Below are 25180 nucleotides of genomic sequence, written 5' to 3'. Positions count from 1 at the left end.
CTGTTTCACATCTTTCAGCTAAATTAAATACACAAATTCAGTACCTAGCACTCAGAGGCATTGGACCAAATATATTCCTAGCAGACCTCCCTTGGCTGCAGTGGAGTTGTATCAGGAATTGATTTGGTCCATCCTAAAGGTATACTACCGTCTGGCATACCTAACATCCATACTCTATTTTTTCCATCAGTGTATTTGTAATATGGATATGATTCTTCATATAGTAGGTAATTAAAATATGTTTTATTACCCACTGCTAGTAGAAGTTAAAAACAGTCTTCACTTTATTAAATGGTCCCAGAATAACATATATAAAAGAGCACAATGGAATGGAAATAGATTATACAAAATGAGAAACTGTGGGTATATGCAGAAGGGTAAACCACATTTCTTTATGGCTGCTGCTCAGCAAAGTGAAAGGCATATCCAAACTTGGTTACCACTGAGAAATATCACAGCCAGAAGCCCATCTTGTGACATGTCTTTCCTTTCCCGGAAAAACAGCCACAAGATCCTTCCACTATACATCAATGTATACTGTATAAAAAGTTCAGTTCATGCAATTCCAGGGGTTCTCCACCTTATAAAGTTAATCACATTTACTCTGCTACCTACATCATACTCTAGCAAGAAATGGCTAGAAAGCTGGTTCTTGGTTGCAGATGATAACTAAGGTAAAAAACAGAATCACTACATGAAATCTATAGGTGGATTAAGCCATGCATATTTTTGACAGAGCAGCGATCTGGAAACCCCAGCAACATTCGGCTCTACATAGAAATCTTCCCTGACAACCACAACAGTGTGCAGTACAAGTTATTTTTCCTTTCCAGGACAAGATTGTGGCTTTAAGCTGCTGCTTGTGGTGCCTGTGCATGGTTGCACAAATCCAGCCAGCAGCTCTCAAAGGCATTGTGCTTGGAACAGGCACAATGTGTCTGAATAGGCTGTACAAGTGCATCAGTTTCTGTCCACCTGAATATGCTCTGTACTGTATGTACACCCCTGATCCCTTAGATATCCAATACCCAGGCATTTCCCTGTCCCCTTGGTGTTTTCTTTCACCACTTCGTGCAACAGAATATCTCAGTGCCTGCATGTGGAAGTACAAGGGCTGAGTTTGTTCCTGACCCTTAAGGAGGGCAACATACGTGCAGATTCTCCCTGTGCTGAAGCATCTGGACACTTTACCCATAAAGGGCACATGTAACTCCCTTGAGGCCCCAACATTCCTCAGATCAGTCACCCTGGTGTGGAGCTTTTACTTTTTATATAAATTTATCTGCATTCTATACCCCCTTTCCAGCCACATAAACAGTGCTGAGTACTTTGTCTATTAGGAAACATGGGCAGACTTTAATTTTACTCATATTTTTCCCCAGGTGAACATAAGAAGTGATATACTGAGTCAGACCAATGGTTCATCTAGCCCTGTAACCTGCCTCTGACAGTGGCAAAAGTGGATGAAGTGGAGGGAGAGAATAGGATATGTCTAGAGTAATCCATCCCATGTCACAGCCTACCCAGCATCCACCATCATGTAAAGATGTCAGAGGAAACACCCCTTACTATTATTGTGTTTAGTAACTATTAATTGATTTATCCTCCATAAATTTAATTAATCTAGTGGATCTATCTCTTTTTTAACTTGGTTATAGTATCTGCTTCAACAACCTCATATGGCAATGAGTTCCACAAATAAGCTACGTAATTCATTTAAAAAGTATTTATTTTAAACCTGTTAATTTCAATGGGTATCTCCAAGTTCTAGTATTCTAGGACTTGACAAATAACAGTTCCCTATTCACTTCACCTACACTATGCATGTTTTTATACCCCTCTATCAAATCGTACCTCACCCTTCTATTTTCCAAACTGAAGAATCCTAGCCTTTTCAGATCTCTCTTGGTACAGTAGCTGCTCCGTACCCCTGATCATCTTTGCTGCCCTTCTCTGTACCTTTTCTAATTCCACACTACATCTTTTCTGAGATGTCAAGACCAGAATTGCACAAGCTATTCAAGATGTGGGAGCATGGTGGATTTATACAGTGGCATCATGCCATTTTGTTTTCAATTCCTTACTTAAATGATCATAACATTTAGTAATACTATTTTTAAGCCATCTTTTCCTTTTAGTTATCTGTAAGCAGCTCAGTTGAGGTCTTTATGCTATTTCCATAATAACTAGTGACATTAACAACAAAAGCAGAACTCCCTAAACTGACGTGTCTTAAATGAAATTATCACTACCTACTTGAATACGTTTTCAAAGGTAAATTAGTTTTAACTAATTTCAAGTCATAAACCTGATCTTGTAAAAATAAAAAAAATAATAAAATGTATTCAATCATTTTTTTCCCTGTTTTCCCTCCTCTGTTGCTGTGGGGTAATAACAACAAACCCACTAACTATACAGGGGAAAATGTTGAAACTGGCTAAACAAAAGTCCTGCCAAGTGCAAAAAGTTAACTAAAGGAAAAGAGACAAATATTTTTTCTAATCTAATTCAATTATAGTCATCTTATTTTAGAAGATTTTATAGATATAAAAATTAAAATTTTCTAACAGAAACATGTTTCCTAACTTAGCAATATGTCTTCAAGATGATAGAGGGAGAAAGGGTAAAATTCCTGGCAAAAGAATCCTGGATAAAAGAGCATCATTGGCATCATCCCACTTGCCCTTAAAGCCAAAGAACTACACCACTGGGACCTATATGAAAGAGTGAGCTCTGCAGGTTAAGGAACAAAAGAAGTCCAATCTTCCCATATCTGTCCTTCCACCAAACCTGCAGATATTTAGGGAATGAATTATTCTTTACCCTGATAAGTGAAAAAAGGAAAAACAGGTAAAGTCTCACATGCCAAAGTAATTTTGCTAAGCTAACAGTCAGGAAAATATTGTTTAGCTTATTTGACCAGGAGTTATTGAGACTCAAAGAAAACCATACATTCTGTATTTTTACAGAATCATTTTTCACAGGAGACCTGCATGTGATTTAATTGTTTGGGTATCTTGCAAAGCACTGGGGCCAACCTTTCTGGCAAATTTGCCACAATTTAGCCCTGCACCCCCCCCAAGTGCCACTCCAATCCCCCTCCTCTGCCTGATCTGACCTGCTTTGCTTTTTATTCCCTACTCTGTGCTCCCTGCCCAATCTCCTGATTTGCTTTCTGCTTCCAGCCCTGTGATGTCTGATCTCCTGATCTGCCTTCTGCTTCCTGACCCACCTGGTGCTGGGCTGCCTAACCCTTCCCTGATCTGTACAGGTAGCATGTGCCACTTGAGGCATTCCTGTTGTGGGTTGGCCACTCCTGTTTTAAAGGATTTCACTTTACCTTTATCATTCTCACATTTCCAAACATACTTTTCTATTTGCTACTATCCTTTTGGAATGTGTTTAAAGTCTGAAAATTAAGCATATGTAATATCCAGATGCAGAAACAGATACTCTTGACACTGCCCAGCAAATTTCTAACCTAAAGGTGCAGACAGAAATGACATTTGTCGTGCAATGAGCACCTTGAAATCACTCAAAAGCCATGCACAAACAACAGAGCACAGCTGCGGAGTCCTCTGATCATATGACAAATAAACCCTCATTTTATGAGGGTTCAAATGAAGCCACTCCTAAGTGGAGTGACTTCATTTTAATTTCTGTCTGGTCCAGCTCCAGTAAAGCCTGGCTCAAGCTGCTGTCTCTGGGTGGGAGAGGGCAAAGGCAGGGAAGGAAAGTCTCTTCTGGGGTTTTTTCACACCCAGTGAAGTAGAGGGCCTAGTGCATTGGAGTCACTCACCTCAGGGGTGCTCCAATCTACCTGCCCCCCTACTCCAGCAGGGTTTAAAAAATCCTGAAACAATCTCCCTCCCCTGCCTTCTCCCCGGTCCCATCCAGAGACAGCAACAAAGCTGAGAGGGGGGTGGGAGGGGTGGGGGGGCAGAACCCTGGGAAAACACAGCCTCTCTCTCTGGATCAGCTCCAAATTGGAGCCAATCCTGCACCCTCCTGATCCAACAGCTAATGCCTGTTGGATTGGGAGGATTTAACTCATGGCGATTTCTATGAATCACCATGAGTTAGACCCAGGAGCTACACTTCTGTCTGTGCCTCAAATGAGGTATTGAATCAGAAGGTTATGTCTGCAGTAAAAAAAATAATATATGTACAGGCAGAACTGTCTGTTAGCATGAAGAGCATCCAAAGATAATCAAAAGATAGTAAATGTTAGCAAAAGAGAATCCTCACAAGCACCTTTAGGCAGAGAACTATAATGCATAGCCCTGGAATAGTTCTTAAGTTACTGGCTTTCTATATAAACATTGTTAACCAGCTACTCCATGACCTTTTCCACAGTAGGTACAAACAAATTCTTGAGACAGCCTCTATAGATTCTTTCTGAAAATATTAATTCCTGTTTATATGAAAGCAGATTCATTGATCTCTACTGAACATATACAAAATTCCTTATAAACAGGAAAACTTGGCAACAGGAGACACAAGCCAGGTTTGTAGAATACTGAATTGTTGGTGGATAGATACTGTGCAAGTATTATTTAGTAAGCACTACTAACCATTGATCCAATCCTATGACTTTCTAATAGTTTCACTAATTTATGTAGAAATTTAGGCAGAACAGAGGGCAGTGTAGCACCTTAGAGTCTAACTGGATGCCACCCTGTCCTCCCTTCCGCCTGATTTCAGATTGACACAGCTAAACATCTTTGTAAAAACTTAAATATTGAAGCTCCTTCAGTAACTCATTAAAAGGGCTCAATGTACTGCAGGATCAGGGATGCTAAAAAAGTCAACATGAACTTTTCTACATTATGTATGCTTTGCTAATATTTGAATGCTAAATGAGAGAGTCTTAATTTTTGGTGCTCATAAGAATAATCCCACTCTTTATTTGTAGGCCCCTACTGTCATCATGGCAAAAGTGGTATGCACTGCAGCTCCTTTAATCTTGCCATTCCTCCCCTCCTCCCTCCGCACCCTCCCTGCCCACGGCTGATTAGAGGACAGGTTTGTTCCTCATTAGCGGGAAGGCAAAAAGTGCAATTTTAAACATGGTGTCATTTTTGACCGCTCATTGGTCAGCAGTGGATCTGCCAGGGCCTCTTGGCCAACCAGCAGCAGGAGGCAAAAACCACCATATTTAAAACTGCAGTTTTTGCCTCCCTGTTGATCAGAAGCAAGCCACAAGAGGGGCCCCTCCACCTGCAAGATTACTTCTGCCATGAATACAGGCCCTATTTCTTATATAGGAGTAGGTAGGTGCTATTATCACTGTTTGGGGCATTAAATGAGACCAGTATTGGAATGCTTCTAAAAGGATACTGACAAATTTCAAAAAAAGCTATGGCAGAGGTGCTCGACTTCTGGCCTGTAGGCCAATTCTGACCTGCAGTGCTGTATCATCTGGCTTGCAGGGCTCCCCATAGGTCCAGAAATTTGGTGGTGGGGGAACAATGGTGTCACTCCCCTGCTGCCAAATCTACAGAACTATGGGGAGTCCCAGGCCCTGCACACTAGATTGATGCCCAATTTCAGGACACAGGCCTGGATGGGAGTGATACCAAGCCCATGGGATCCAATCCCAGTACATGGAGGGTAGGAGAGGCAGTGCCAGGCCCCCAGGACCCAATCCTGGCAAATGGGGATGAAAGGGGGTGATGCCAAATACCCAGGGCTCAATCCCAGTGTACAAAGCAGAGAGGGGGCAGTGCTGGGCCCCAGGCGGGTCCCACACCACTCATCTGGCTCGAGAAGCCACCACTGAGCTGTTGGAATGAGCTGAGGTCTAAAAAACATGCTTGGTAGATGGAGACTGAAGAAGCTCAGTCTATCCAAGAAAAAGTTGAGAGAATTTTAGCATAGTTTAAGAAGTATTTATATGCTCTTTAATTTATCAGAAAAAAAATAATGAGGTCTGGTTGTTGGAAGCTGAAGATAGATAAATTCAACTATCATATAAATAAGTATCAATAATGTGAATATTTTAATAAGGAGAGTGGTTGATCATTGGAGCAACTTTCTTCAGGATGTTGTTGATTTTTTAATGATGTAGATTTCCACCATCTTAAGACTCTAAAAATCAAGACTAGACATCTTTCTAAAATACAGGCTATTGATCAATACAGAAAAGACTGAGTGAGATCTTTTAACCTAATAATGATATTCTTCATGTTTGAAATCTATAAGTTATCCACACAGTCCAAGAATAGCAGAAAACAATTTCTTAAATGTTATTTTTTCTGCTAAATTATGGTGTATCATGATATATGTCCAACATGCTGATTTCAGTTTCCTAACATTGTCATTTATTTTATCTTCATATTAAATATCATACTGCAAGTTTTTTGTAGGAAGTGATGGGTGTGATGGAACGCTACTCTTTCAGCTTTTGAGAACTTTACCCCCATCTTGTAATTTCAACTATTTTTGTAAATACTTGAAAAAATAAGACATATTTCCTAACAGAAGTAAAATCCATAGCAGGGAGGGAATGCTACTGCCATTTGGAACCAGGCCATCACACTACCAGTGACAATGTCTGTCACCTGATTTTCTTGCTGATGGTTTTCTGGAAGTGGAAAGTCATTTCACGTAAGTGAAGTAGACCATAGCAGACTCCAGTATCCCAAAGGAAGCCAAATGCTTCAATCCCTGTCAGCATTTTGCCTTTGGAAAGACACAGATGCAGGATTGCATTCATAAAACTGAAGAAATAGATAATGGAGACAGGAGTTTGAAGAGACTGTAGATAAAGATACCAAGAATATAGTGGGTCCTGGTTTAGTGGAACTTCCAAAAGACGCAGATTGTATGAAAATAATTGGTTTTACAGTTACTTAAAACTAGTGCACCATCCTTATTTTATGGCGATAAATAAACTGCCTCTGACAAAGTAGTATTATCTCCTCTCAAATACTATCCCTACTCAAAAGCAAGGATATTTCCAAATGTTACAACTAGAAAAACATTTTTTGTTCCTCTGAAGTGCAGAAGGGGGTGGCTTTCTGTTCCCACTCTTGGTGGAACCATGGGGCACTTGGACATACGACAGGGGTTTAGTCCACATGACAGGGTTTTATTTTATGCCCCTTAAATTGAAATGGTGGGTTTTTGATTGAAACCCACTGTTTCAATTTTTTCATCACATTATGGCAAGGAGCCCAATCCTTTTTGTTTTTGTCGGAGCTGGAGCCTGCATGTGTGCAGTTGTGGGGTGAGCTGCTGGTGGGCCAAGCAGCCCCAGTCCTTCCCTCCACAGTGACAGCACCCCCTGGAGCTGCCTGGGCAGGCTGCTGGTGTGCTGGGTGCTGCCCCAGCTTGGAGGCAGCACTTGGCCCAATCAAATTGTTCCTCAAGCCTGCCCAGAAAACAGCACCCAGCGGGCTTCTAGTGGGAGGGCTCAGGGAACAGTTGAATCGAGCTGGGTGCTACCTCCAAGCTGGGGCAGCGCCCGGCCTGCTAACAGCCTGCCCAGGCAGTCCCAGGGGGCACCACTGCTGCAGAGCGAAGGACCAGGGCCCCCCACAGCTCAGGGGCCACTCAGCCCACTGGCAGCTCACCCCCCCAGCTGCAGGAGAGGCAGGCTGGCTCCACTGAATTAAAAAGGATTGGGCCCCTTGCTGCTTCTGCCTTCAGCAGGCTTCTGCAGCTGGCAGGACAGCTGCAGGCACCTGGGAACAGGCTGGCATGCCCATGGGACAGTGCGGGAAGGTGGCAGAAGGGCAACTGTGTTTGCTGGCAGCTGAAGAAGGTGGCAGGGACAGCGCACAGGGCACTGGAAGCCCAAGTGGGCTCAGGGAACCATTGGATCAGACACCTCTGAGGTGGGGCAGCACCTGGCCTGCTAGCAGCCTGCCCAGGCTTCCAGTGCTCCCTGCACCATCCCCAGCACTGTCTCCAGCTGCTAGCAAACATAGCTGCCCTCCTGCCACCTTCCCATGCTGCCCTAGGAGCAAGACAGCCTGTTCTTGGGGGGGCCCTAGCCATCCTGCCAGCCTCAGGAGCCTGCTGAAGGCAGAAGTAACGAGAGGTGCAATCCTTTTTTCTGTGGAGCATGCCCACCTCTCCTGCAGCTGGGGGGCAAGTTGACAGCTGCATTGTTGCAATTTGCAACATGGCAAACTAAACTACACTGGGACACTATTAAGCCACACAAAGTGACATTTTCATCATGTGTACAAGCGCCCATGCATCCTAGCCACAGTCAGACTAGATCAAAGGTAAAACTATGAACTCTTTTGCCCTGGGCAGGGGCAGGGAATACCAAGGACTTACCTCCTTGCACACTGGCAGCTGCAGCTATGGCAGTGGCATGGGTAATCCCAGGGTTACCATTCTTGCACCCCCTTTCAATCAGTCCCTGGAACTGGTGTCCCAATCACCTCCTTTTCTCTCTTAGTTTCACTACTGGATTAGACTTAAGGCTGCAACTCCTTTTCCCGACAGTGCAAACTCGGGCCTAGCCCTGATTTATGTCTTCAAACTTTTTTCCTTTTGGGAACCTGCAACTATGTAACCTTGCAGTAACCCAAAAAGAACATCAGCAAAGCAAAACATAATTTATTCATTCTCCCAAAGATACAGAGCACACCAAAGAAAGGGTTAACACACAGAGCTATCTGCATCTTTCCCCTTAACTAACCCTTTATTTTTGCCTGCAAGCTTTTTACATTCCTGTTACCCCAGCTAACCTCCTTCTCTGGCTGGAAAAAACAGATTGTATGGCTCAGAACATGCTCTCTGTCTGTGTCCCCTTGTATGCCTGTCAGCTCAGTTCCACAAGCAGTCCACCCCACTACCCGGAGATTTAAAATCTTCCTTTAATCTCCAGCATAGCCTTAGGAAGAGTGAAAATTGAAAGCAGGGTAGATATACACCTTATAAACTAACTAAATACAATATAACCAAGCACAAGGTTTTGCCAGCTGTTCCCCAATAAACAGCTACTCTGTTATATCATCAAGGGTTTTTTATCTGTGTCTTTATTTTGCCTTTCCTGCTTGGTTCCTTTAACAACCACTTTGATTTAATATTATGCATTCAGGCAGGAGGCATGTTTTTAATGCTATGCATTCACACAGTGAACCTGAAGGACATATGATATTTATAAAAATACTACATATAACTCCTTCATCCTCCACATCTTATGTGCAGTGTCAACCCCTGCATATTTCACTACCAGACTTAGGAATCCAGACACTTAAGGTTTACAGTATTCTACATGGAACAGATTTTTGCAGAATGGTAGATTTTAAATGTTACTATTATTTCTGTCATATTCTTAAGAGTTTATTTAATCAATTTCATCAAAAGCCATGTCCAAAATTTGTACTAAATAAAACTAATTGCTGCAAAGGTTTTTTAAAAATTAGATATGTAGGCCATTTTGTATTATGTCTCAAATGCAGACACAGCAAAATGTTATACTACAAGTTCTCATGGTTAAATATTTAGTCTGAGCATGAATACTTAGCTTAAAATCTCCATTAACAGAAGTCTTGTGGTTAAATACTTGTGCATAATAATTACATTTAAAGAATGTGTACAACATCATCAACCGCTGAATTTTACCATAGTAAAGTTCAATAATATGAAAATGTGGGAACCTACTAATCTTTATAACGTAACATTAGAACAGAAGTACTGTATTACCACCACTACCACAAGAAGACCTGGGTCACAGAAGACCTTAGCACATATCTCTCATTGCATATTCTCTTACTTCTCTCATAACTCACTGCAACATGACTTGATCACTGTCATTCACAGTCATTGATTTTTTTTTCTGGTTCACTGAGAAAATAATGCCTTTGCTTACATGTATACAGTACAAATGTACATATCCAAGACATAAGTATAGCTCCATAGGAAGGGGTGCTTCAATTTCTTGAGTGAATAATAGGCTTTCTAATAAAAAACATTTTCAGCAAATAATATATTAAAATGTCCTGTTACACATTGACAGAGAGAACTAAAAAAAAATGTACAGCTGGATTTCTATTCAAGTCCCCATGGGTCTACAGTGACAGCATCAATCACCAGCTTTTCAAATTCCTAGCTGAGTTCAAGACATGGATCAAAAACAGTGGCCTGAAGCTGAATCCAAAAAAGATGGGACTGACTCTCACAGGAAGAAAGAACTCATGTCCCTCCTCAGACACCATTCCATTGAGAGCTTCTGCCCACAGATTGAGTTGATTCCTTGCTATGGAGTCTCTTGCTCTTCTCAAATGTTACTGGATAATATTAACATAAGCACAGCTGCAAAAGATGCTCCTTTCATCTGCAGTTGACCAGAAAGTTGTTCCCCTCCCACAGAACTAGCCATGATAACATCTGCATTCATGAGATCTGTGAACATCATTAGGGCAACCAACTGTGTGAAAAAGGTGTTTAAACCCTATCCTGATATGCAGTTTGAGGTCTGTCCTTGCAAATGTATGAGTAAATAATATCTGAGTCCTGACACAGGAAGACAGAAGTTCAACAGTCAATTTGTAAGTTCCTGGCGATGTCTTATTCCTTTTTCAAGTATAAAAATCTCACTTATTTGTGCTTTACCAATATGTGGAACAATAAGCTCTATCACATTTGATTTATATCCTTTCATATTTGTAAAGCCTTCTCAGAAAGGAGTTCCCTTATCCATGCTTCTGGTAAATAATGTGTAACATGATCGTATAGCTTTCATGCCCCAAAGTGTAGTGACTTCCTACAAGAACCACCTCTATGCACAAGCCTCCTTCTTGGTAAACTACCATAACAACTTACAGCACAAAAGTATTCCTTTTAGTCCATCAAGGAATTTGATTAAAAAATATATACTACTGTGTTGGAGGAGTCAAGACAAAGCCTAGGTAAAAATATACAGCATATGCTCCTCTGGGGAAACAAAGTGAGATGCTATGTACTATAGAAAACTAAAGTTGCTGGCATATACCATCATCAACATACCATCAGCTTTCAAACAGAATTCTGCATTCAGTGCAAATATTGATAGTAGTCAATGGTATGTATTTACACTTGAAATACCTTTGAACATATCGTTTTCTGAATGAGAATAGTCCAGCAGAACTTTTTGAGGCCTTTTGAAGTCTGTTACGATGTCCATTCCCACCATTTTTGGTGACTCCTCTTTACCTAGAGTTTAGACATTCACCAAAATATTTACCTTTTGCCCTATGCAACTTACATTTCTGTCAATGGCAAGTTAATTTACATGGGACATATCATAGATTTCATGATGCTTATTGACTACACATCTAAGCTGGCTGTTGAATACAAGTGAAATGTAAGTTGCATTTAAATCAGTGCTATGTCTCTTTCAGTTGTCAACATATACATAACTTCCACTTCTTGCTGAAAGCACACATTTTTAATTTAACATCTTAGAGGTTTTATTATTAAGTACCAATTGATCCATAAGGTTTATAATTCTCTTGTTTAATCATTCTCTTGTGTCTTCCTTCACAGGAACAAAATTTCTACTCCATATCTATACTAAAGCAAGTATATTGGTATCTGGCACAGGAACCTGAAGAATCCTGTGGATTTTTTTCAATTTCCTGATTGTTGCTAAGGCATATTTCACCGCACTGTTCAACCAAGGTGTCAAAATACTTATGGAAGCTAACTAAAATACTTTGTCAGTTAACTAAATCTAAGTTCCAGGTATTTAGTGGCAGGTCTGAATGAAAACCATGTCTGTACTGCAGAAAATTTTTGCATACTACATTACCTATGTACAATGAAATACATTAGAGATAGCAGTTTTAACTTTTAACTTCCTGACATTTATTATTTAATGCCATACCTTTACCTTATTTAAAATTATATATATTTTGTGGTATACTTAATTGTCAAAACATCTTTTACCACCATGTTCAGCAAGCAGCACCATTAATGTCCTGAATTCACTTAAATTCTGTTGCACCGCTGCAGTGTTTCTGTATCTAAAATGCATGAACGCTACTGATAACAACTAGATAATATAAGACAAGTTCCAATTTCATAATTATTATTGATGTCAATAATGCATGAAGCAGAGAATATACAGGTTGCTTCTGATAGAGCTGGACTGACTCACAGAGACAGAGGCTTAGAGATTAATTCTGTATAATTAAAAACTTATTTGGTCTAACAAAATGTCACATGAAATTTGTGAGAGACCTTATAGGTACAGTAGATTATTAAATTTAAAAGGGGGGATTCTTTAAAACTGTTACTGTACATCTGTCAGGCCCAGAAGAAAACTGGAGAAGATTTTTTTTTCTCTTTTAGAATAAAGGATCTGAAATCAATCAGTTACATGAATGTTCTTCCCTGTAATGCCTGTAGGAAGAAATGTTGATTTAATTACTCAATTAGGGCGTATTTACTTTGTAATTATAGTGTCATGTTCAGTAATTTAAAATTGTTTTTTCCAAAATATCCAGAGGCAGCCATCCACATCATGGACTGAAGACCTGAAAATATTATATTAAAAAAGCCATTTATGAGCAGCGTATTTTAGAAAGCAAGATTCTATATCCTCTTGGGCTTCAGTGACCTCAGACTGTTGTTTCATGGAAATAATTTAGTTGGCTTTATGCACAGGATGCAGAAGGGCTTCCACAGAGTTATCCACATGCTTGTGTCATCTTTGGTTCCAGGTTTGAGAATTAAGTCATCAGGTCATCCCTATGTGTGACTAAATTATCATCTGCCATATTTTTGCAGTGGGAAGAAAATCTCTCCCCGAGATTCAGAACTACCTTGATCAAATGGAGAAATGGTCCAAAATCAAGTGAAAAGTCCTGCACTTGGGACAGAATAATCCCATGCACAAATACAGACTGGGGAAGAATTAGCTAGACTGAATGCTGAAGAAAAGGAGCTGGGGGTTACAATGGATGGTAAGCTGAATCTGAAACAGTATGTTCTTGTTCCGTTAGACCAGCATGAAAAGGGACCAGATGAACGATTTCTAACAGTACAGATTCTGGGGAATTCCAACTGGTTTGCCCTCAGAAGTAGTTACTTTAAAATTATTATTTGCAAGAATGGCAGGATTCTTTGGTTGACCTCCCTGATGGCAGATACTGGAACCCTTCAGCAAAATGCTCACCAATTTCTGCTACTTCATTGTTGCAGGTGACAGTCATTACCTTCACCCTGCTTATACACATTGTGCACAGACTGTATTTTGGAACAGCATAGGAAAGCTATCTGCTTATGTTACTGTGTATAGTTTATAGTATTTGTTGACAGAACTAATGTTCCACTCTTGTCTTACACTGCCTTCAAGTTGTTAGAACCTCAGGCTTTCCAACTGTTTGAATTCCATGTTGTTTCTATTGAGGAGGACCAAGGGTTCCCAGAAATCAGTGGTGTAACAATGCAGCCAGGTGGCCAGGGCAGCTGCCACACACAGAGGCAGTGGCAACTTCTGGCTAACCACCATACAAGTAAAGCAACTGTACACCAGCAGCAGCACAATTTTTTTTCTGTCCCTTCCTCCCCCGCTCTGCCAAGTCAGTGCCCAAGGAACTTGCACCAGTCTCCCCACCCTAGTATTGCCAGAAATCCATCCTCTGTAGTTTCAACAGCTGATCAGTCTGGTTGATTAAACACAGTAGCTTAGCTGAAGTTCAGCTATTGGGCTGGTATATCTAGGTTAGCATTTTAGCCTTAAACATGTAGTAGTTCACTCTGCTCCTTAAGAATACAACTACTACTAGCAATGAAGTGTGAACCATTAGTGTCAGTGTCTTAAAGCTGCCTGTTTTTTGGGAAATAAAATTGTGAAAAATTTGGTATCATTTCAGCTATGGTGCAGATCAGTATCGCTGCTATTCTAAACAGCTGCCAGCCTGTGTCAATACTTTTGCCGGGGTGGGGCGGAAGAAAATTAAACTAAATTAGACAGAAATAACCTCCTGACAGTATACCACAGTCACTTGATCTCAGAGCTGAACTCTCAACAGGTGTTAATAGTCCAAAGTAAGGTATAAAGTGTGTTGGATTCAGACAATACAGATCAAGACATACTTCTCCCACTCCAAATATGCCTCATCTTTAGCCCTTCTACAGATCCTTTCTCTAAGAATTTGCCCAGGGTAGGAATTTTTTTAGAAGCCTCTTCGCTGCTACCACCTGTTCAGGTTTATTGATGGTAGCAACAGCAAGAAGAATTTTGTTTAGAAAAGATGCATGCTGCTGGTGATATGTGATTTAGACATGCTCCAAGCAGTGCAAAATGATGCTTGAAGTGTTGGGTGTTGCCTGGAGTCTTGCCTACATCAGCACTCCTATGGTTGCTGTCAGTAGTGGATCTTAATCGGTGGCAGCCATATCAGCCAAAATCAGAGTCTGGAAATATACAAAGGCCAGTAACTGCAATCACCTACATAACATAGTTTATCCATTTTATAGAGTAGTATGCTTGGGGGGGAGGGGATTAATCCCATCCAAAATATCCAGGGCTTCCAACCTGCAAGTGCTGAGGTTTAGGCCAGACAATGATGGTTCTTCTGCCTAAAATGGGAAGTAGAATGCTATTCCCTTCCAAGCTACTGGCTATATCTGTAGTTATGGAGACATCACTCTCTCCATATAATTTCTCATATGCACTGGATTTTATTTGAAAGGGTCTTTTTAGGACAGTAATTTGTACAGGCTATGCCCTCATTATGTCTGTGGCAACTCTGCAATATATCCTATATATATACCCCTGTGAATATGAGGCTCAATCAATTTAATTTAGGGCGTCCAGAAGTCCTGCCCCACTACTTAAAACTAGCACAGATTACCTTCGCCAGTGAGCAGGTACACTGTGACAGTCATTCATATCATACCTGCCCTACATTCTTTGCATGGAAGATTGACTTTGAGTTCCTACAGATGTTTCTAAATATATATAATCAGACCAGATTCCCACCTATTATAAATGTGCAATGTCTTATTGACCTGAACAGAGACATACTAATTTACACCACTGTAATTTTTTTAATCTATATTGCATTCAAAATAAAAAACAAAAAGAGGAGTCATATGGAAACTAGAACCTGCCAACAGTTATGCCAGACAACAGAAGTAAAATAAACCTATTAAACTGTAAGTTATTTGGTATACATGAAAATTTTTATTGCTTAACTTTTTAAAATAATAGCAATAATAATAATAAAATTCTAGTAACTGCAAACTCTAATCAATAATCTTTCCCTCATGTCCTTCAGATCTTCACCACAAATCTAAACACCAACATTCTTATTGTACTTTAGAAGCAGATTGATTTCAACATAATTTGGGTATGTTTAGCATCTAAAAAGGGAGTCATTTTAATTACTTAATGAAGTTACATTTACTAAAGAATATTTATACATGTCCCCCATAAGTTATAAAAATCTTTTCTCTGTACTGATATGATTTATTGTTTCCAATAATTTAAGAGAGCTGCTGACTTCACATTGGCATGTCTCTAATGTGGCTTTGTTGATACAGTCAGTAGCTCTATAATAAATCTTTTCCCCAGGACAGATTTTGCATTTGGTGCTCCTTCATGTGAACAAGGCTGTCCCAATGATTAATTTCCAGAATGTATAATAAAGGGTTAAGCTATGAACTAGCTGCTAACTTGAAACATGAAAATGGCAGATCAATGTTCAAAATGAATCTGTGTAAGTGATGACAACTCCATAAACAACATGTGAGGAAGGGTGACTGATAATCATATGGGCCACATCATAAATGTAGATCTGGATTAATTTTCTTCAGAATTGAAAGAAAATAATACACTCTATGCAGCGGACTACTCCATTTACTTGCATGCGTTGCAAATCAAGGCTTCAAAAGGATATCAAAGGGATTTTTACCATGAATCGTACTTAAATGTTAAAGCCTCTCAATATGAGTACAGAGTTTAGGGCATATACTTGTGAATGTTTCTCATCCAACTACACCTTAGAAAGAGAGGCTTGTTTGGATTAAATCACCATCTAAATGTTTTGAATTGGTTCTTTCCCAATTTGGGAGTTTCTCCTTTAGCAATTACTCATTTTTAAAGCTCTTGATAGAAAAAAACCTGCCTAAAACTGAGACACCTTCAGTGAACTAGCTCTTGCCTGGATAAACTGTCTGACATAACTATCTTTTTGGGGCTGCACCTCCATATCTTATGTCAGTAGATGCAATAGCCTTTACAATACAGAACTCCATTTCTCCACCTACATATCCACTTCCACTTATCATACCTGCCCTTTTAAAAAAGTCCTAAAAGAATTAGGTTCAGCATAGCTACAGTGTTACCATGTATTTTATAATGTTTGAACTAATGGTTTTTGTATTTTATTTAATACCCCGACAAAGTTCCAAGACTTTGAGGAGGAAGATTGTGCTTTAACAATAATGCTATTTAATGTTAATGCAACAGAATTAGGATGATAGAACATTTCAAAACAGTGATTAAAATCTTTTTTCCAATATTTGAACATGAAACAAGATTTCAGATCAGGACAGTTTCACAACAGTCAATTTTTATGCTTCACGAAACAGTTTTTATTCTATTTCTATTTTCAGACATTTACAGCAAAAAAATGAAAGCACAAAATGAAGAAACAGTGCTAATCTGAGCCTTTGATAATTATGGAAAGAGTGGAGTTTCCATACAACCAAAATTCCCCTCAAAAAGTACAGGAAATTAAAATAACACCCTGAAAATACACCAGAAAACTAGAGCAGACATCCAATATTTTTGAACCTATATCTCCACTGGTTTTATGTTGTAACTGCCTGAGACAAATTCCAACCCATAAACTGAAATCATCTGTGAAGTGTATGCAATCACCTATATATTTACATCTGAAAGGTTAAGAAAAATGTTGTTTGCCCTTGAGTTAGTGTATTCTCTTCTGCCACACCAGATGTCACATGACCCTAACTTTAGTCAAAAAGTGTCTTTTCAGTATATTAGTGACCTGACCCTCTCATTATCAGCAGTTTCTTGTAAATTACAGCACTAGTTAATATAGCCTTTATTTAAGAGATAAAGACATATTTTGAAGCCTGAGGAGCATGCCTTATAAAGAACAGTTTCAAGAACAAAATATGTGTAGGCTAGAAAAGGAGACTGCAAGAAGACCTAATTATGGTTTACAAATACCCAAGAGGGTTCTGCAAGGAGGAGGTAGAATCTATTCAAACTATGGAACAAGGGCAAAGCCCAAAGGCATTAACTGAAATTGAATGAAGAACAGTTTAGACCTGATATCAGAAATGGATTTTCACTCAGAAGATCATTACATGGAAAAGATGACCTAACATAGGTTCTTAGTACTAATGAATTTCCTTCTAGAATGGATGCATATCTAGACCCCTGGACTATATCAGGACTTCACTTCTGAAAAAGTAGATGATCCTTACAAGAGGCTGGGTACAAATTAGTGAGGATTCTAGGTCCAGTCTGCTAAATATTACTTTCTTTTATGACTTCTTGACTCCATAGCCCTGTAGTGCCACCTTCTGGAAGAGGCAGTACTCAGACAACCCCAAGCTCTTACTTCCATATTGATAACCCCTAAAGCTGAACTATTTAAAAAACAAACAAAAACAAGAACTAAAACTATTTTGTTTGCTACTTAGCCAACAAATCCCAACCAAGAAAGACCCTTCCCCATGCCAGAACCACAAGCCATAAAATAACTAGATGATTGCATGTTAGAGTTAAACTTGTAGAGTAGGTTGGCTCCCTTGTGCCTTTTAAGCCATTGTAAACATACTTCTACAGACCCTTTTTCTATTTCATATTATCAGAGAAAATTTGCAAAGCAGAATAATGAGATGCACTAATGTTGCCCATCTAATATTACTGCAGGTCCCATATGTGTATTAAATGTAATGTAGTTAGTTTTAAAAGCCTTTTGTTGTGCTTGTTGTTTTCTTCTAAATAAACATATAATCTATGGTAACAATGAATAATTTATTATTACTGAAATGTACCCCATTGTGTAGGAAAATTAAACACTGAAAAGTACCTAAACATCAAGAAACAACAAAACTACTAGGTTTGACAACTCCCATTTCTGTGTATTGAGAGTGTGCTGACAATACAGTAAATCCATATTTCTAATTTCCTAAAATTAGGAAAACATGATTGCAGAGCAAAAAATACACTCTTGTGTTTCTAAACTACATTTATAGAGCTAATATAAGTATATTATAAAGCTATATATAGTAATGCTTAAGAATACAATGTAGCCAAAGACATATTGTTCACAATACATTTTTAATCATAAAATCTTTAACTGACCAAAAGGCCTTTGCTAGTCTTTTTTCTTTAAATAGCCTTCTCTAATTTGGATCATTTGTTATCTAGTCTCCACAACAGGAGACCAAGTAACAGGCTAATGGGATGTCAACATGAGTAGAAAGCACCTACAAGAAGAGGCCTAGTCAGGCCGCTCAAACTTCAAGCAGACATAAAGATGTGCCTTTCATTGGCCTACTCACTGTCAACAGGTGGGGAATATAAGGGCAAGACATTCTAGTATTCTAAGCCAATCCTGTTTCATATATGTGGTGGAGAGCAACCTGGTAGCACAAGGTTTTCCCTTGGACTCTGCTTTTTAGTCTCTGCCTTTCATTTTTAGCATTCGTGTTTGCTCTAATTACTCTATTGCATAGTGGAATGGGTTTGCTTTGGCTGATCATCTTTGCCTATACAGCCATTCAACCTTTCAAGCTCCTTCCATTTACAAAAATAAAAAATAGATTGTAAACAAATGCCAGCCCGGCTCTATGAGGGACTAGAACTACCTTCCCCGTTTGCGTAATTTTCTGTTTGCTTTACAAGTTGCTCTTTCACCTAGGAGCAGGGACAATCCGCATCCAGAGACAGATGCAAAACTGCTCCTCCAATTATATAATCACTGCAGCTGATAAGTAGGGAGCTGGATTTAGGTTGCCATAGCGTTGGCATATTGCTATGGAGGCTGAGCTCGTCGTCCACTCTACCAGCTCTGGCACTGGAGCAGAAGCCCGCTGGTGCCTGCTACTGCATGTGCAAAGCACTCGGGTCTTGCACAAGGGAGAAAAAAAAAGGAGCACCTTTACATGAGGGGCTGATTTCTCTCCCCACCCACTCCATCTGAGAAGAACGACTGGGGGTGTTTGATTGTTTTTCTTTTTTGATCTGCATTTCGCGCTAAGGGAGGGTGATCGCTGAGATCGACCTGTTCCTCCACCACTGCAGCCTACTACAGCCAGTATGTCTTTAGGAGGGGGAGATTAGGAGGAATAGGTGTGTGGTGGGGGAAAGATCAAAAAACACCTTCCTGGTGCCAAGTGGAGCAGTTCTCCCACCGCTTTGACACGCTGTGGGCAAGCAGAAATGGTTTACTGCAGGCTTGAAAGGCAAGACCCCCCCCCGCCCCCAGCAGGAGCAAAGGAAGAAGAGTCCCAGGCAGGCACACAAGTTAGCCTCTGACACAAGAGGTCTAGGCACGCACCAGTACAACTGAGAGGCTGCCTTATCAGGAAATGCAGGGAGGCTTGGGGGAAACTACTTACGCTGACCGGGGGGAGGGGGGGGGTTGGTGTTTGCAGGCTGGAAAACAGCTGGACCCAGCTACAGGGCTGGGGAAAGAGAGGGCTCGATCTGTTCCCCAAGAACCAGGTGGGCACCAAGACCTGCTCGGGGGCATTGGGACAAGACAGAAATAACTGCAAGCAAGGCGGCTTGAGGGGGTGTGGGGAGAGACCTCGAGACTTGGGCAAAGTTTATTCTCGTGGGCAGGGGAAGCGCTGCCTAGTGCTGAAGGGGAGTGATCGGCCTCGATGCCCATGGCGCGGGCAGTCCGGGGGGATGGCGGGGAAGTGGCTGAGCAACCCCTGCCTAAAGGGCAGCTCTGGAGTTGTGGGGAATAAAAGAGATCAGATTTACCCAAAGACCCTTGTCTGCCTGAAGGGCAGCTCAACTTTCATGGCAGCCCCCACCCTTCGGCTTCATCGCGGCTTGAACTGGGCATCAGATGGAGTCGGGCTGCCAGGTGCCTTCCCCGAGATGCCCCATCCAGCGCCGGGAGGTCTTTCCATCCCCTCCCCTTGGGCAGAGATGTCAGAAATAGCAGGATAGGGATGAGGATGGCCATAAGGAGCCGAGGGCCCCTCTCCCGGCGTCGGTGGAGAGCCCCGGTGCCAGCTCCCCCGGCACGACCTAGCGCTGCTGCCCGGCCCATGCCCTCTGCCTCCAGCCAAACTCCCGGCTCCGTCCATCGGGCGCCCCTTGGCCGCGTCTCTGCTTCAAGACAAGACCCGGGCAACTTTTCCTTGCCTGCTAGTTCATCCCAGACACATGGTCCTCGGGGGCTTGCAGCCACCGCTGCCGAGATCGCTGCCACAGCCCCGCCTGATGCCATCGGCATGATGTGGATGGAAATCGGGGTCAGAGCCTGCTCTCCCCCCGCCTTGCCTCGGCCGTGGCAGCACCGGGCAGGGAAGCGTAGGGGGCAAACCTCCTCCTTACCTTGATGGTTTTCCTCCGGAATGTACATCCTCTTGTTTTCATTGACCATTTAAAAGGAGTCCGGATTAAATCCCTCCAAAGATCGGCTCGGGAAAATGCGAGGTAAAAAAGGAGCTGCAGTATTTCCCCTTGTATTATATTACCTGATTCCCATTATTGCATCAAACACCAAAAACGGATCCTTTCCACTACTGCCTCCTTTAGTGAAATTGCAATGCATCCTCAGTACATCCGGGCCCCTTCCAAGAATTTAGCACAGCACCTCTGGCTGCTAAACCATAAAAAAAAAAAAAAAAGAAAAAGAAAAAAAAAAAGAAGAAGAGCAAGAAGGGGAAGAAACGGGGAGGGGGGGAGCATCCAGGACAAATCTCTGAGGAGTCAATGTCTTTTTTAAATCCACGAACTATCAGAGGAAGCAACGGAGAGAAAAAAAAAGGGGGGGGGGATGTTCAAAGGCTGCTGCTCCTCCTCTTCAAAGCCATTCCGAGTGCGTTGTGTTGGCAGGGAGCTGTTTCTGCAGAGGAAGAGAGAGGGAGAGAGCCGAGTCCCAGCCCCTCGCTCCCTCCCCTCTCCCAGACAGACAGACAGACACCCTGAACACTTCCAGATGTTCCAGCTGCGGCGGCGGCAGCGCGCAGAGCCTCGCGCCCTGCTCCGGGAGCCGGCGGACTTGATGTGAAAGTTTAACGTGCTCCCTCTCCCCTCTCACTGCGCCTGCCGAAACCTTTCTACAGACATGACGTCAAGAAAGCGAGCTGGAGCCGGCCGCCTGGAAAAGTGGGGGGAAAGGCAGGGGGGAAAGGAAGCGGGCGGGCGGGCAGGCAGGGCTCGGCTCCATTGCGGAGCGCCGCACGCCAGCCTGCCTGCCTCCCGGCGCGGGCACTACCCTGCGGTTCCAGGCATTTGTGAGCTGCATTTCAAGGAGGGCCGGATCGGTCGGGGAAAGATGACAGCCGGCTTCATCTCACTGCGGTGCACAAAAGAGCGGCATGAGCAGCGATTGCATTTCCTCAATTAGGAGCCGTGTCACCAAAATACAGGCGCGATACACGGAGAAGCGAGAGGGAGAGAGACCTAGGGACAAGTTGCACGGACAAGAGGAGGCACAGATGTTTAAACAGATGAGTCGAGCTCGGATTTGCAAAATCCTTGGTGGACAACCAGAATGGCTGGGTTGGGGTGTCCCACCGCTCTTCCTAATTATCCCTCTCATTCGGCCCACTGCTGGGACCCTCCACGGAGAGCAGAAATGACTTCTTTACAATAAAATTGTGACCTGAATCTAGTAGATTGGATGTGAAATGTGTCTGGGCTTTCAGAGCTGCCATGTTAAACAAGAGATGCAGAGTTCCAAAATCCCCCTCTCAGAAATCAGGCATCAGGAATTGTACTGACTGGGGGGGAGCAACAATAGTTAGAGGTATAGATTTGGTGACTGTGTGGTGTCCTACAGCCAAAATGATGGTTTGGTTGTCACATAGTCTCAGTTTGATAATACTCATGCAATAGGATTCATGGCAACTAAAAATACAGTGGCTCGTCTTTTCTTTTCTAATGGTTCTGCAATTACAGCAGAAGGATAGGATTTTTCTGTCCAAATATTTCAGGCAAGTCATACAGCACATGCAGGATTTATGTGACCATGCTCTTTAGCACCTTTCTTCCAAGTTGATCTCTATGTGGTTTACTAAAGGTTTGCCTTCAGAATCTTTCACTCCCCACTTAATATAGGGGTGGGAGGTGAAACTTCAGAGCACAATAGCACACAGCAACATCCACAGGAAATCAAAAGAATACCACAGCCATTTGGAACTACAAGGGAAACTGAGATAGACATAAAGCAATGGCCAGTAAATTGACCATTACAAAAAGGCCTTTTTGGTTTCCATTTGCCACAGGTGTCAGTCATCCAAAAGCTCAATTCTCCAACAGCCTGGTGCTCTATGACACCGAGCTGAGGAACTGTCTCAGTATGGCCTCCTGCAGAATTAAAAACACTATTTCTTCTAGCACCTGGATTTTCTCTTAATTGTGGTCCCCTGTACTTATACTGTTTATTTCGAGATTTCAGGTAAGGTCACAGTTTGACATGCAATATTGTATTCTCATATCAGAGTTGCCTCTGCTTTTTTCAGGAAACACATATTTCATAAATCCTTGGCATTGTAAAAAGTGAATTGTAATGGCTACAGTTTCTGGATTTTAATGTAAATAAGCATGATCCATTGTTCTATTCCTAAACAAATTCTTACCATCTTGGACTGTGTTCTCTCCATTTCTCTATAACATGAGTCAACAAAGAATTGCATGATTCACCCAGAAAACCATTCCTTGTGTGGACAGTCACTTAGGAAATATTTAGGGGAATGCTGATTCTTGCTGCACAGAAATTATACCCATTCGGATAAATATCTCTTTTGCCTTTATTTAGTCACATGTTCAACAAGCTAAGATTTTATATATTCTATTAGTCAAATACCAGCTAACAGTCACCATAGTAGTGCTTTCTGCCAGATCCCAAACATATGCAGGCTCATAAACAAGTTGTCCTACAAGTCTTTCTCCAGTCTACAGCCCTCTCAGCCTGCCAAGCTCCCAACACAGGACACAATTTGGGCCAATTATAAAAACAAGATGCAGAAGAAAAATGGAGCAAAAAAACCTAGCATATTAGCTGGCACTAATTTCCTTCGCATAAATACATTTTAGTATAGTCTTTAGTTTCCTGATGCAGAATTTCTGATGTAAATAATGCACAGTAATAAAAAGTGGAATGGGAAAGAATGTGGGTTTAAGATAAAGGCAAACTAATCAAGAAGTCTGACAGTGACTATTAATTTTCTTAAAATTTTTACTTTAAATACAGTGCTAAAAAAAGGGAAACAGCTCTTGAAACTAAATTTGTTAAGAAGTCACATTCAGTATAAAATTGTTTATACCACATTTTCCTTAACATTGTAATTCTCAAGTAAACATGCAGTTGTCTCACTTAAGGGCATTACCCTGCTCAGAAAATGAGAATATTAATCAATGTAAAGGAATATATATCCTCTTCACTTTACCTAGAAATAGTGGATCAAGAAGAGATTTGGACAGGGGCTTCAAAGAAGGAGCCCAGGACCTCAGAGGGCTAACACAACTTAATTGAAGACCCTAATAACAGATAAATGAGTCACACTTTCAGACAAGCCCTTCACTAATGAGCACATCTCCACTTAAAGAGAATTGCTGTGCTAAACCTAAAATTTGATCTAGAGCATGCACTATATTCTGAAACCACTATCTCTGTAACTGTTTCAAGGATAAGTGCCCTCTATTTTCAGTGGGCTCAGTTAAATAAATCTCAGATATTTGCCTTTGTAGATATGGGAAAGAGTAAAAAGCAAAATCTATCCCTCTCACCTGGAGCAAGAACCTGGAATTAGATATTAGTCTATGGGCTGACTTATGGATCAGAATCTAAACAAAAATACCATGATTTGCAGCCCTGGCACCCAACCACCTTCCCCTAGCACCAGTATACATTTGCCTGCGTCCAGCTGCTGGGGCTGTTTCCATGACCCTGCCTGGCTGCATGCTGGCTATGTACATGCATGTGTACAGATGCATATGCTCCTGCTGCCTCCAACTGCCCCAAGCAGCTCCTTGCAGGCTGGAATGCTGCCCGCCTGCAAGGGAAAACCTGTGCTTTCCTGCATTTTTCTGGGACTCACTTGTGACCCTTCCAAATGTTCTTGCAACCCATGGGTTGAGAAATGCTGCTTTAAGAGATAATTTCCCACTTTAGATTTCATAGTTGAGGTAATGTTTTAAAAAAAAAAGTCAGCATAGCTGGGAATAAAGCCTGTAGAATAAATGCAGGAGGGGGATGAAAATGGCTGACTTTGTTCTTGCCTCCTAAAGTCTGTGCTGGTCAGTTATGGCTACCTGTTTAGGTTTATTCTACAGCCTAGATATATGTGATGATAGGCCTCTAGTTTTATAGTCAGATCACCATTTGGAGCTGAAGTCTTGACCTGATCTCTGCTGGTATGGAAGATCTAATGAGAGTGTGGGCAGGGGGCTGGACTTGATGATCTCCTGAGGTCCCTTCCAGTTCTAATGTGAAATCTATTAACATCTATTAAATAATTGTTTCTGATTTCCCACTTGGTCTGTGCCCACTCCACAAATGGGGAAGCAACCGGGTGGGGAGGTTGTTTTGTTTTGTTGTGATATATTTTATTGGACTGATTGTATAGTTGGGAGAGATGTTAAATAAGCTTTCAAGTACAAAGTGCCCATCTCTTCAGCTGGCCTTTGCTTCTTGCATATTTCCTGGACCGTTATGGCTACAACAATACTCTAACCCTACAACAAGTTGGGAAGGACCCATCTCCTCACTGGACTAACTGAGGGTGCCCAGCTAACCTACTCTTCCAGCAGTTTTCCATGAACCTTTACCATAGGGTTTAAGCACTATAATGTGGCTTTCATTGGTTCTCTGCACCTGGGAATATTTAACACAGAGAAGTTAAATATCATGAAATAGCCACTAGAAGGTGCATATTTAATGACTTGTACCATAAGTTAGCAAGGTTTCAGCCTGAGGCCTTCACCACCAAAAACCACTGAACTCTGCTGCTTGAATTAAAGGAGAAACGTCAAAATCTAGCAGTAGGAAAA

At 41.5% G+C, this 25180-nt stretch overlaps 1 protein-coding gene and 1 pseudogene across 7 annotated transcripts in view; both read right to left on the bottom strand.

The window, feature by feature from the left end:
* CACNA1C (calcium voltage-gated channel subunit alpha1 C) overlaps nt 1-20770 on the bottom strand; it is a 665915-nt gene extending 645145 nt beyond the window's left edge. For all 7 annotated transcript variants that reach the window (XM_090043440.1, XM_090043443.1, XM_090043446.1 and 4 more), the window contains exon 1: nt 20516-20770. In XM_090043440.1, coding sequence (XP_089899566.1) covers nt 20516-20564 — 49 coding nt within the window. In that variant the 5' untranslated portion in view covers nt 20565-20770. The remainder of the gene's footprint in view (nt 1-20515) is intronic.
* Nucleotides 20771-20905: 135 nt separating this feature from the next.
* Nucleotides 20906-21728, bottom strand: LOC149866366 (uncharacterized; annotated as a pseudogene).
* Between the last annotated feature and the right edge of the window lie 3452 nt (nt 21729-25180).

The sequence above is a fragment of the Crocodylus siamensis genome, chromosome 4 (assembly GCF_052110815.1).
Source record: "Crocodylus siamensis isolate JL-2025a chromosome 4, ASM5211081v1, whole genome shotgun sequence".
NCBI lineage: Eukaryota > Metazoa > Chordata > Crocodylia > Crocodylidae > Crocodylus > Crocodylus siamensis.
Note: the sequence above shows the minus strand (reverse complement) of the source record. Positions and strands in the feature narration are given on the sequence as shown.